This window comes from Hemiscyllium ocellatum, chromosome 50, assembly GCF_020745735.1.
Source record: "Hemiscyllium ocellatum isolate sHemOce1 chromosome 50, sHemOce1.pat.X.cur, whole genome shotgun sequence".
In the NCBI taxonomy this organism is placed as follows: Eukaryota; Metazoa; Chordata; class Chondrichthyes; order Orectolobiformes; family Hemiscylliidae; genus Hemiscyllium; species Hemiscyllium ocellatum.
This window is the reverse complement of record NC_083450.1, coordinates 9,283,514-9,299,044: the sequence shown is the minus strand read 5'-3', so window position 1 is coordinate 9,299,044 and position 15,531 is coordinate 9,283,514. Positions and strand designations below refer to the sequence as shown.

Here is a 15,531-nt window from a genome sequence, read left to right as displayed (position 1 = left end):
ACACCCACACACCCCCACACACATCCATACACACACATCCCTCACACACACCTCACACACACACACACAGACCACACACACACAGACACACACACCCCACACCCACACAGACACACACACCCCACACCCACACAGACACACACACCCCACACACACACACCACACACACACACCCCACACACACCACCCTCACCCCACACACACACACACACACACACCACACACCCATACACACCACACACACCCCACACACACCCAACCCACAAACACCCGACACACACACCCCACACACACCACCCTCACCCCACACACACACACACACACACACCACACACACCCCACACACACACCCCACACCCCCCACACACACATACACACCCCACACACACATACACACCCCACACACACACCACCCTCACCCCATACACACACCACCCTCACCCCATACACACACACACCCCACACACACTACCCTCGCACACACACCACTCACACACACACACCCCGCACACACACCCCTATCACACCCCCACACCCCCACACAAACCCCACACACACACTCCCCACACACACCCATGCACACCCCACACACACACCCCACAGACACACACCCCACACACACCCAAACACACACACCACACACACCCAAAACACACACACCACACACACCCCCCACACACCCACACACCCCACACACCCCCCACACACACACCACACACACACACCCCACACTCACACACACACCCCCCACACCCACACGCCATACACCCCACCCCACACCCACACACACCCCCCATACACCCCACCCCACACACACACCCACCCACCACACCCCCCCCACACACACAACCACACACACACACACACACACAAACACACACACACACACACACACACACACAGTAATTGGGATGGAGTGAACGCAGTTCAGTGAATCCTATCCACTCTTGTTCTGGTGAAAATGCTGTTTCTCAGTTGTCCTTCTCCAGATGCTCCCACTGGTTTGCAGAAGGCACAGGGTGGCTGATTAAAGGTCCCTGATCTATCAATTGAAAGTTAAGCCTTCCAGTACCAGCTGTGGTAAAGGGAATTGGGTTTGTTTCGGGCTGAAAGTGTCTTTTACTGCAGAGAAGGAGCTGCAGACCTCGCTCACAGCCCCAGGCCGCTGAGCTACCTGAGAACCAATCACATCACTGCTGGCAGATAGAAGGTCTTTGCCAATGGCGATGGCTCACTCGCTCACAAACCAATCCGCTGCTTGTTGCCGAGCGGAGCTCCGTTTGCACACGCCTCCCCCCCGCGGTTCTGTTTACATGCTGTATCCTACAGCTGTGTAAACAGTGCCTACAATGAGGAGCAAATATGGAGAACTGGCCAATTGGATACAGGCAGAGCAGTGGACAAGTTCAATGTGGACTTCAGTAAGGCGTTCGACAAGGTTCCCCTTGGGAGACTGGTTAGCAAGGTTAGATCTCACGGAATACAGGGAGAACTAGCCATTTGGATACAGAACTGGCTCAAAGGTAGAAGACAGAGGGTGGTGGCGGAGGGTTGTTTTTCAGACTGGAGGCCTGTGACCAGTGGAGTGCCACAAGGATCGGTGCTGGGCCCTCTACTTTTCATCATTTATATAAATGATTTGGATGTGAGCATAAGAGGCACAGTTAGTAAGTTTGCAGATGACACCAAAATTGTCAGTGTAGTGGACAGCGAAGAGGGTTACCTCAGATTACAACAGGATCTGGACCAGATGGGCCAATGGGCTGAGAAGTGGCAGATGGAGTTTAATTCAGATAAATGCGAGGTGCTGCATTTTGGGAAAGCAAATCTTAGCAGGACTTATACACTTAATGGTAAGGTCCTAGGGAGTGTTGCTGAACAAAGAGACCTTGGAGTGCAGGTTCATAGCTCCTTGAAAGTGGAGTCGCAGGTCGATAGGATAGTGAAGGCGGTGTTTGGTATGCTTTCCTTTATTGGTCAGAGTATTGAGTACAGGAGTTGGGAGGTCATGTTGCGGCTGTACAGGACATTGGTTAGGCCACTGTTGGAATATTGGGTGCAATTCTGGTCTCCTTCCTATCGGAAAGATGTTGTGAAACTTGAAAGGGTTCAGAAAAGATTGACAAGGATGTTGCCAGGGTTGGAGGGTCTGAGCTACAGGGAGAGGCTGAACAGGCTGGGGCTGTTTTCCCTGGAGCGTCGGAGGCTGAGGGGTGACCTTATAGAGGTTTATAAAACCATGAGGGGCATGGATAGGGTAAATAGACAAAGTCTTTTTCCCTGGGTTGGGGAGTCCAGAACTAGAGGGGCATAGATTTAGGGTGAGAGGGGAAAGGGAGCTGAGGGGCAACTTTTTCACCCAGAGGGTGGTGCGTGTATGGAATGAGCTGCCAGAGGAAGTGGTGGAGGCTGGGACAGTGACAGCATTTAAGAGGCATCTGGATGGGGACAGGGATAGGAAGGGTTTGGAGGGATATGGGCCGGGGCTGGCAGGTGGGACTAGATTGGGTTGGGATATCTGGTCGGCACGGACGGGTTGGGCCGAAGGGTCTGTTTCCGTGCTGTACATCTCTAAATAAGGTGCTTTCTCAGCAAACCTTCCAGGCCCCAGTTTGAAACCAGTTTCAGCTTCTCTTTACAATCGACAGTTTAAGAAGACAAAATTAAAACTGGCCGATCTCGCCAGCAGTGAGTCAATCCACCCTCACCCCCATCTGACCCCCTCGCCCAGAGTGAGGTCGCTACCCTATAGTGCCACCCTCCTCCCGGTCAGATACCCCAGGAAGACACTCAGACTTGAGTGTGACCCCCTTCTCCAGGGAAATACCCGCCTCCCACCACTACCCCATCCCAATGTCAGCAGCTTTTTCCCACCTCCCCCCCCAGAAGGTGTGACCCCAGAAACACTGCTCTCTCACCCCCACCATCGGGACCCCTTTCCCCCCTCGGAGTGCCCTCCCCTTTTGCCCCCTCCCCAGCGTGGAGCTGGACGTGTTGCCACCCTCCAGCCTTCCCTGTGTCCATCCCTGCAGGGACCGGCCACTCACCTCAGGGAGTAGCACTGTCTCAGGATCACCAGGAGTGCAGCGAAGGTGCTCCCGGTCAGACCCACGTTCCACAGGCTGCAAGGCACGGCCGGGGGGGGGGGGGAGGGAGGGAGAGAGGGGGAGGGAGGGAGAGAGGGAGGGAGGGGGAAGGAGGGAGGGGGAGGGAGAGGCGGAGGGAGGGGGAAGAGGCAGAGGGAGGGGAGGGGGGGAGGGAGAGGGAGAGGGAGAGAGAGGGAGAGAGACACAGAGAGACACACCATCAGTGCCATGGACGTCTTCCTGCTCTGTCCCCAACTGACCACCCCCCTCCCCCCTTACCCCACCCCCCCCCCGGTACACGGTGGGTGACATGGCGCTCAGCCAACATGTGAGTCCACTCCCTCACCGCTCTCCCCTCACCACTCTCCCCACACCCCTCACCCCACACACCTCACCACTCTCCCCACACCCCTCACCCCAGACACCTCACCACTCTCCCCACAACCCCTCACCCCTCACCCCTCACCCATCACGCCTCACCCATCACGCCTCACCCATCACACCTCACCCCTCACCCATCACTGCTCTCCCCTCACCCCACACCCCACACCCCTCACCTCTCTCCCCTCACCCCTCACCGCTCTCCCCTCACCCCTCACCTCTCTCCCCTCACCCCTCACCGCTCTCCCCACACCCCTCACCATTCTCCCCTCACCCCTCACCGCTCTCCCCACACCCCTCACCATTCTCCCCTCACCCCTCGCCGCTCTCCCCTCACCCCTCGCCGCTCTCCCCTCACCCCTCACCGCTCTCCCCACACCCCTCACCGCTCTCCCCTCACCCCTCACCGCTCTCCCCACACCCCTCACCGCTCTCCCCACACCCCTCACCGCTCTCCCCACACCCCTCACCATTCTCCCCACACCTCTCACCGCTCTCCCCACACCCCTCGCCGCTCTCCCCTCACCCCTCGCCGCTCTCCCCTCACACCCCTCGCCGCTCTCCCCCACACCCCTCACCGCTCTCCCCACACCCCTCACCGCTCTCTCCCCACACCCCTCACCATTCTCCCCACACCCCTCACCGCTCTCCCCCACACCCCTCACCATTCTCCCCACACCCCTCACCGCTCTCCCCACACCCCTCACCGCTCTCCCCACACCCCTCACCATTCTCCCCTCACCCCTCGCCGCTCTCCCCTCACCCCTCACCGCTCTCCCCACACCCCTCACCGCTCTCCCCACACCCCTCACCATTCTCCCCACACCTCTCACCGCTCTCCCCACACCCCTCACCGCTCTCCCCTCACCCCTCGCCGCTCTCCCCTCACCCCTCGCCGCTCTCCCCTCACCCCTCACCCGCTCTCCCCACCCACCCCTCACCGCTCTCCCCACACCCCTCACCGCTCTCCCCACACACCCCTCACCATTCTCCCCACACCCCTCGCCGCTCTCCCCACACCCCTCACCGCTCTCCCCACACCCCTCACCATTCTCCCCTCACCCCTCACTGCTCTCCCCGCACCACTCCCCCTCACCCTCACAATGATTGGCTCTCCCCTTCTCCATCCCTCGTCCATTCCTATCACCCCCCAGACCACATCGTCCCGCTCCCTGTGCTCTGTCCCCAGGGGCCGCCCCTCCAACACCCAACACTCCCCTCCTGCTGGAGACCTGCTGCTAGGGAGGAGCTGGAGGCCCAGATCACTCTCCCGGGTAACCACAGGCTGGTCAACACGGGCCCTCCTCCTCTACCCGAGGCCAGACACTACCCACACACACCCACACACACACACCACCCACACACCCACACACACCCCCACCCACACACACACACACCCCACACACACACACACACACCCACACACACCCCACACACACACACTCCCACACACACCCACACACACACACCCCACACACACACCCACACCCACACTCACACACACTCACACACACACACACTCCCACACACACACACTCCCACACACACACCACACACACACCCACACACACACACACACTCCCACACACACCCCACACACACACACCCACACACACCCCCACCCACACACACACACCCCCACCCACACACACACACACCCCACACACACACCCACACACACCCCACACACACACACCCCACACACACTCACACCCCCACACACACACACACACCCACACACACACCCCACACACACACACACCCACACACACACACACCACACACACACTCCCACACACACACACACACACCCCCCCACACACACCCCACACACACACTCCCACACACACACACCCCCCCCCACACACACACACACACCCCACACACACTCACCCCCACACACACACACCCTACACACACCCCACACACACACCCCCCACACACACACACACACCCCACACCACACACACACACACACACCCCACACCACACACACACCCCCCACACACACACCCTACACACCCCCACACACACACACACCCCACACACACCCCACACACACAAACACACACACACACCCCCCCCACACACACACACACACGCACCCACACACACCCCACACACACCCCCCCACACACACACACACACTCCACACCCACACACACACCCCCCACACACACACCCCCACACCCTACACACAACCCCCCCACACACACACCCTACACACACCCCCTCCACACACACCCCACACACACACACCCCCCACACCCACACACACACTCCACACACCCCCCCCACACACACACCCCCCACACACACACCCCACACCCACACACACACCCCACACACACACCCCACACACACACACACACCCACACCCCACACACACACCCTACACACACACCCCCCACACACACACACACCCACACCCCACACACACACCCTACACACACCCCACACACATACACACACACACCCTACACACATACACACACACACCCTACACACACCCCACACACACACACACCCCACACACACACACCCCACACCCACACACACCCTACACACACCCCACACACACACACACCCCCCCACACCCACACACACACCCCACACACCACACACACCCCACACACACACACACACACACACACCCACACACACACACACAAACACACATTCACACACCCACACACATACACCCACACACACTGCACATCCCACACACACACCCACCCACACCCCCGACTCCCCCCCACACACACCCCCACACACCCCATCCACACACACATCCCCCACACTTACACACACCCACCCTCCCACACACACCCCACACACACAGACACACGCCACACACACAGACCCACACCTACTCACAGCCCACACTCACACCCGCACACACACACGCCCCCCCCACACACACGCACCCCACACACACACCCCACCCACCCACACACACACACACATCCTCCCACACCCACACACCCCACCCTCCCACACCCACACACACACCCAGCCCTCACACACACACCCCACACACACACACCTCTCCCTCACACACACACCTCCCTCTAACACACACAGTCACCTCACCCACACATACACCCCACGCACACACCACCCCCACACACACCCCATCCCCACACACACCCACACCCACATGCACCCCTGCACACACGCCCCACACACACACACCCACCCCCCCCACACACACCCACACACATACACCCCACCCACACCTCTCACACACACACGCCCCCCCCACACACACACCCACACACACTCCCACCCACACACACACCCACACACACTCCCACCCACACACACACCCTCACCCACACACGCGCCCCCCCCACACACACACATCCCCCATACACACACCCACACACACTCCCACCCACACACACATACCCACCCCCACCCACACCCCACACACACCCCAGACACCCCCACACACAGACCCACAAACCCACACCCCAACACACACACCCACATACACACACCCCCACACACACACCCACATACACACACCCCCACACACACACGACACACACAAAACCGCACCCCACCACCCCCACCCCCACACACACACCCACATTACTTCCAGGGCAATCAGTGATTCACCCCTCTCTTCCTCTTGCCTGCTACACCCGCTGCTCCTGGACACTGGGGGGAGACCAGGCTCCGAACTGGGTGACTGCCCTGGGGAACACCCCCCTGCTCTGTTCCCAGTCACTTCCCGTCTCAACAAAACCATCTCCCCCTCACGCCAACGTGTCCTTCCTGTGACTGCTCCTGAAGCACATCTCAGGATCAGGGGACCGTAAGGCATAGGAGCTGAGATTAGGCCGTTCGGCCCATCAAATCTGCTCTGCCACTCAATCACAGCTGATCGGTTTCTCCACCCCCCTCTCCCCCTACCTCCCTGTAACCCCTGATCCCCCTTTACAATGAAGGACCTCTCTATCTCAGTGTTAGATAGACTCAGGGAGCTGGGCTTCCCCGGACTTCAGTGGGAATGAATTCCCCAGATCCCCCACTCTCCGGCTCAACAAGTTTCCCCTTGTCTCTGTTCTGGGAGCTCTTCCCTTTACTCTGAGACCATTGGGTCCCAGTCTCTCCGACCAAATGGAAACACCTTCCCAACATCCGCTCTGTCCCAGGCCTGTCAGTATTCCGTAAGGCTCTATTAGATCCCCCCTCCCTCATCCTTGTGAACCCCACTGAGTGTAGACCCAGAGTCCTCACACATTCCTCATGTGTGAACCTTTTCATCGCCGGGACCGTTCCCGTGAACCTCCTCGGAACACGTTCCAGGGTCAGTACATCCTTCCTGAGAGATGGGCCTCAAAACTGTGGACAATATTCCCAAATGTGGTCTGACCCGAGCGTTATAGAGCCTCGGAAATACATCCCTGCTCAAGTCCTCTCAAAGCAAATGCTGCAATTGCATTTTCCTCCCTCACTCCTGACCCAACCTGCGGGTTTACCTGAGAAACTCCTGGACGAGAACTCCCAAATCTCTCTGGCCTTCAGATTTCTGAATTTTCTCCCCATTGAGAAAACAGACCAGGCCTCTCTGCCTCTAGTCCTCCGCCCACAGTGCACGACCTGACACTTTCCCACATTATAGTCTATCTATCACTACTTTGCCCACTCTCCTAACCCGTCCAGATCCTTCTGCAGCCTCCCCACCTCCTCAAGATGACCCATCCCTCAACCCATCTTTGTTATCGTCTGTCACAGCGCCATATTTTCCAATTACACACAACAGGAGTTCACCAACGTCAGAGAACAGACAGCGCCCTCCATTTTGAGGGACACCTTCCCATCCCTCAACCCCCTTGTCTGCACTGAACTCCGCCCCCCCCCCCCCCACCACCGACCCCACCCACAGTAAATCCTAGAGTCCACTCTGAACACCATTTCACATCTGGATCACGCCATGAGCACCACGGGCAGTCCCTCTGTTGTTGGCGTAAGGCTCCCTCACCAGCTCAATCGACAGCAGAAAGCCTGTCACATGTGGGCGGCGCGGCGGCACAGTGGTTAGCACTGCTGCCTCACAGCGCCAGGGACCTGGGTTCAATTCCCGCCTCAGGCGACTGACTGTGTGGAGTTTGCACGTTCTCCCCGTGTCTGCGTGGGTTTCCTCTGGGTGCTCCGGTTTCCTCCCACAGTCCAAAGATGTGCGGGTCAGGTGAATTGGCCATGCTAAATTGCCCGTAGTGTTAGGTAAGGGGCAAATGTAGGGGTATGGGTGGGTTGCGCTTCGGTGGGTCGGTGTGGACTTGTTGGGCCGAAGGGCCTGTTTCCACACTGTAAGTAATCTAATCTAATCTAATCACCAGCTCCAAAGAGGAGTCACGTCAGACATGGAACGTGTCTCTAGGCTGGAGACAGCTTTGAACACAGCCAGTGGTGGGGGAGTGACGCACATCCAACTATCTCCCAACTGCTAGGAATGCAGGACAAATGTGAGCCGCGCAGGGTTCGACAGGAAGAGTGCCCGCCGGTAAATAACGCAACTACCCGCGACACCATCGAGAACGGGGACAAACCCGAGCCCCGCATGTTCACATTCGACACGTGAACCCAGATGTCCACCTACTTGATGGAGTGCAGGCTACTGAGGGCAGGCAGACACTTCTGAAAGATGAAAATATACCGCGTATCAATCATCCACCCTGAAACAGAGAGAGAAGGGATGTGTTATTCCAGCCAGATACACACCGCTGTAAGATCAACACAGAATCCGACTGAGGGCGAGTCTAGTTCAGATAAACACAGGCTCCTCGTTCAAATAGGTCAGTGTCAACCCAAACTAATCCCACTGTCACTCCATTCCCCAGTCTGACATTAACCCCAAACTAATCCCACTGCCCCCGCTCTCCCCCCATAGCCCTGTATCAATCCCCAAACTAATCCCACTGCCCCCGCTCTCCCCCCATAGCCCTGTATCAATCCCCAAACTAATCCCACTGCCCCCGCTCTCCCCCCATAGCCCTGTATCAATCCCCAAACTAATCCCACTGCCCCCGCTCTCCCCCCATAGCCCTGTATCAATCCCCAAACTAATCCCACTGCCCCCGCTCTCTCCCCATAGCCCTGTATCAATCCCCAAACTAATCCCACTGCCCCCCGCTCTCTCCCCATAGCCCTGTATCAATCCCCAAACTAATCCCACTGCCCCGCTCTCTCCCCATAGCCCTGTATCAATGTCGAAATGTATCCCACTGCCCCCCGCTCTCTCCCCAGGAGTAGTGCCCTCTTGGTGTGGGACCCACCTCGGATATAGAGGGCCTTTGCTGACTTGGGGTCCTCATTCTCCAACTCGAGCTGCACACTGGGTCTGAAGAAGGAGATCTGGTCTTTCAGGGGGGGAGCTGAGGATACATCCGACGGAGTCAGAGATTCCATCTCGTCAACTGGGGGACAAGCAGACACTCAGTGGGACATGGAGCACGGAGGGAGCATCGCTCCGGAACAGAGCGTCATTCCCAAACACAGGCTTCAACCAAGGAAACCACCCGCCACTGCATACGTCTCTAACTCACACACACTCCGCACGCGCGCACACACACACACCCCACACACACACACACACCCCACACACACTCCGCACGCACACACACCCCACACACACTCCGCACACACCCCCCCCGCAAACCTGTACACAGGTCCCCCTCCCCCCCCACACACACACACCCTCCGCACACCTGTACACACGTCCCCCTCCCCCCACACACACACACCCTCCGCACACCTGTACACACGTCCCCCTCCTCCACCACACACACACCCTCCGCAAACCTGTACACACGTCCCCCTCCCCCCCACACACACACCCTCCGCACACCTGTACACACGTCCCCCTCCCCCCACACACACACACCCTCCGCACACCTGTACACACGTCCCCCTCCCCACACACACACACACCCTCCGCACACCTGTACACACGTCCCCCTCCCCCCCCCCACACACACAAACTCCGCACACCTGTACACAAGCACCCCCCACACACTCACCCGCCGCACATTTGTACACGCGTCCCCCTCCCACACACAGACCCTCCGCACACCTGTACACACGTCCCCCTCCCCCCACCACACACTCAACCTCCGCACATTTGTACACACGTCGCCCCTCCCACACACACACCCTCCGCACACCTGTACACACGTCCCCCTCCCCCCACCACACACTCAACCTCTGCACATTTGTACACACGTCCCCCCTCCCCCCACACACACACACTCCGCAAACCTGTACACACGTCCCCCTCCCCCCCCCACACACACACCCTCCGCACACCTGTACATACGTCCCCCTCCTCCACCACACACACACACCCTCCGCACACCTGTACACACGTCCCCCTCCCCCCACACACACACACACCCCCTCCGCACACCTGTACACACGACCCCCCACACACTCACCCTCTGCACATTTGTACACACGTACCCCCCCCACACAAACACCCTCCGCACACCTGTACACACGTCGCTCCCCAAACACACACCCTCCGCACACCTGTACACACGTCCCCCTCCCCCCCACACACACACCCTCCGCACACCTGTACACACGTCCCCCTCCCCCCACACACACCCTCCGCACACCTGTACACATGGCCCCCTCCCCCCACGCACACACCCTCCACACACCTGTACACACGTCCCCCTCCCCCAACACACACACCCTCCGCACACCTGTACACACGTCCCCCTCCCCCCAACACACACACCCTCCGCACACCTGTACACACGTCCCCCTCCCAACACACACACCCTCCGCACACCTGTACACACGTCCCCCACCCCAACACACACACCCTCCGCACACCTGTACACACGTCCCCCTTCCCCCCCACACACACACCCTCCGCACACCTGTACACACGTCCCCCTCCCCCAACACACACACCCTCCGCACACCTGTACACATGGCCCCCTCCCCCCACGCACACACCCTCCACACACCTGTACACACGTCCCCCTCCCCCAACAAACACACCCTCCGCACACCTGTACACACATCCCCCTCCCCCCGAACACACACACCCTCCGCACACCTGTACACACGTCCCCTCCCCCCAACACACACACCCTCCACACAACTGTACACACGTCCCCCTCCCCCCCCCCCACACACCCTCCACACACCTGTACACACGTCCCCCTCCCCCCACACACACCCTCCGCACACCTGTACACACGTCCCCCTCCCCCCCCACACACACCCTCCGCACACCTGTACACACATCCCCTCCCCCCCCACACTCACACCCTCCGCACACCTGTACACACGTCCCCCTCCTCCCAACACACACACCCTCCGCACACCTGTACACACGTCCCCCTCCCCCCCACACACACCCTCCGCACACCTGTACACATGTCCCCCTCCCCCCCACACACACACCCTCCGCACACCTGTACACACGCCCCCCTCCGCACACCTGTACACACGTCCCCCTCCTCCCAACACACACACCCTCCGCACACCTGTACACACGTCCGCCTCCCCCCCACACACACCCTCCGCACACCTGTACACATGTCCCCCTCCCCCCCACACACACCCCCTCCGCACACCTGTACACACGCCCCCCTCCGCACACCTGTACACACGTCCCCCTCCCCCCCACACACACACTCCCTCCGCACACCTGTACACACGTGCCCCTCCGCACACACGTCCTACGCACACCTGTACACACGTGCCCCTCCCCCCCACACACACACCCTCCGCACACCTGTACACACGTCCCCCTCCCCCGCCACACACACACCCTCCGCACACCTGTACACACGTGCCCCTCCGCACACACGTCCTACGCACACCTGTACACACGTCCCCCTCCCCCCCCACACACACTCCCTCCGCACACCTGTACACACGTGCCCCTCCGCACACACACCCTCCGCACACCTGTACACACGTCCCCCTCCCCACCCACACACACTCCCTCCGCACACCTGTACACACGTGCCCCTCCGCACACACGTCCTACGCACACCTGTACACACGTCCCCCTCCCCCCCCACACACCCTCCGCACACCTGTACACACGTCCCCCTCCCCCCCCACACACACACCCTCCACACACCTGTACACACGTCCCCCTCCCCCCGCACACACACCCCCTCCGCACACCTGTACACACGTCCCCCTCCTCCCCACACACACCCACCCTCCGCACACCTGTACACACGTCCCCCTCCTCCCCACACACACACACACCCTCCGCACAACTGTACACACGTCCCCCTCCCCCCCCCACACACACCCTCCGCACACCTGTACACACGCCCCCCTCCCCCCCACACACACACCCCCTCCGCACACCTGTACACACGTCCCCCTCCCCCCCACACACACACCCTCCGCACACCTGTACACACGTCCCCCTCCCCACACACACACCCTCCGCACACCTGTACACACGTCCCCCTCCCCACACACACACCCTCCGCACACCTGTACACACGTCCCCCTCCCCACACACACGCCCTCCGCACACCTGTACACACGTCCCCCTCCCCACACACACACGCCCCCCGCACACCTGTACACACATCCCCCTCCCCACACACACGCCATCCGCACACCTGTACACACGTCCCCCTCCCCACACACACACGCCCTCCGCACACCTGTACACACGTCCCCCTCCCCCACACACACACCCCCCACACCTGTACACACGTCCCCCTCCTCCCCCCCCACACACACCCTCCGCACACCTGTACACACGTCCCCCTCCCTCCCACACACACACCCTCCGCACACCTGTACACACATCCCCCTCCCCCCACACACACACCCTCCGCACACCTGTACACACGTCCCCCCCCACACACACACACCCTCCGCACACCTGTACACACGTACCCCTCCCCCAGAACACACACACCCTCCGCACACCTGTACACACGTCCCCCTCCACCCCCACACACACACCCTCCGCACACCTGTACACACGTCCTCCTCCCCACACACACACACACCCTCCGCACACCTGTACACACGTCCCCCTCCCCCCCCCCACACACACACACCCTCCGCACATCTGTACACACGTCCCCCTCCCCCCACACACACACACCCTCCGCACACCTGTACACACGTCCCCCTCCACCCCACACACACACCCTCCGCACACCTGTACACACGTCCCCCTCCCCCCACACACACACACCCTCCGCACACCTGTACACACGTCCCCCTCCCCCCATACACACACCCTCCGCACACCTGTACACACGTCCCCCACCCCCTCCCCCACACACACACCCTCCGCACACCTGTACACAATTCCACCTCCCCCCAACACAAATACCCTCCACACTCCTGTACACCCGTCCCCCTCCCCCCACACACACACCCTCCGCACACCTGTACACACGTCCCCCTCCCCGACACACACACACCCTCCGCACACCTGTACACACGTCCCCCTCCCCCCACACACACACACCCTCCGCACACCTGTACACACGTCCCCCTCCACCCCACACACACACCCTCCGCACACCTGTACACATGTCCCCCTCCCCCCCCCACACACACACACCCTCCGCACACCTGTACACACGTACCCCTCCCCCCATACACACACACCCTCCGCACACCTGTACACACGTCCCCCTCCCCCCAACACAAATACCCTCCACACTCCTGTACACACGTCCTCCTCCCCACACACACACACACCCTCCGCACACCTGTACACACGTCCCCCTCCCCCCAACACACACACACCCTCCGCACACCTGTACACACGTCCCCCTCCCCCCACACACACACACCCTCTGCACACCTGTACACACGTCCCCCTCCACCCCACACACACACCCTCCGCACAACTGTACACACGTCGCCCTCCCCCCACACACACACACCCTCCGCACACCTGTACACACGTCCCCCTCCCCCCATACACACACCCTCCGCACACCTGTACACACGTCCCCCACCCCCTCCCCCACACACACACCCTCCGCACACCTGTACACACGTCCCCCACCCCCTCCCCCACACACACACCCTCCGCACACCTGTACACACGTCCCCCTCCCCCCAACACAAATACCCTCCACACTCCTGTACACCCGTCCCCCTTCCCCAACACACACACACCCTCCGCACACCTGTACACACGTCCCCCTCCCTGACACACACACACCCTCCGCACACCTGTACAAACGCCCCCATTCCCCACACACACACACTTGCCCCTCCCCCCCCACACGCACACACACTCCCCCCTCCCCACACACACACACACACACACACTCGCCCTCCCGACACACACACACTCCCATGGCGGAGCAGCTGAGAGTGAATGACTGCTTACACATCCCACTGGCTGTTATTCCGGGGTGTCGGAGACTCACAATCGGCATCTCCAGGATCTCCATTCGGATACACAGCTCAGTGAGATCGTGCTCCAGGTTCCCAGTACACACATAGTCCTCTGGAGAAACACAGGGGAAAACCAGACACTCACACTGTTCCCCAAGCACCAGCAACCCACAGACTGTCAGCTATACCACAGACCTAGGGCAAGGGGAAAGGGGGATCTCAGAGTGTTACAGTGAGGGGTGTGGGGTGTATCAGTGTGTTACAGTGAGGGGTGTGGGGTATATCAGTGTGTTACAGTGAGGGGTGTGGGGTATATCAGTGTGTTACGGTGAGGGGTGTAGGGTGTATCAGTGTGTTACAGTGAGGGGTGTGGGATATATCAGTGTGTTACAGTGAGGGGGGTGGGGTATATCAGTGTGTTACAGTGAGGGGTGTGGGGTGTATCAGTGTGTTACAATGAGGGGTGTGGGGTATATCAGTGTGTTACAGTGAGGGGTGTGGGGTGTATCAGTGTGTTACAATGAGGGGTGTGGGGTATATCAGTGTGTTACAGTGAGGGGTGTGGGGTGTATCAGTGTGTTACAATGAGGGGTGTGGGGTGTATCAGTGTGTTACAGCGAGGGGTGTGGGGTGTATCAGTGTGTTACAGTGAGGGGGTGGGGTGTATCAGTGTGTTACAGTGAGGGGT

At 60.1% G+C, this 15,531-nt stretch overlaps 1 protein-coding gene across 2 annotated transcripts in view; it reads right to left on the bottom strand.

The window, feature by feature from the left end:
* lrrc71 (leucine rich repeat containing 71) overlaps nt 1–14,956 on the bottom strand; it is a 131,356-nt gene extending 116,400 nt beyond the window's left edge. For both annotated transcript variants that reach the window (XM_060820745.1, XM_060820746.1), the window contains exons 1-4: nt 14,836–14,956; nt 9,755–9,895; nt 9,079–9,154; nt 3,048–3,122 (exon numbers count right to left, since the gene is read on the bottom strand). In XM_060820745.1, the coding sequence (XP_060676728.1) occupies nt 3,048–3,122; nt 9,079–9,154; nt 9,755–9,895; nt 14,836–14,899 (356 nt within the window). In that variant the 5' untranslated portion in view covers nt 14,900–14,956. The remainder of the gene's footprint in view (nt 1–3,047; nt 3,123–9,078; nt 9,155–9,754; nt 9,896–14,835) is intronic.
* Nucleotides 14,957–15,531: the final 575 nt, after the last annotated feature.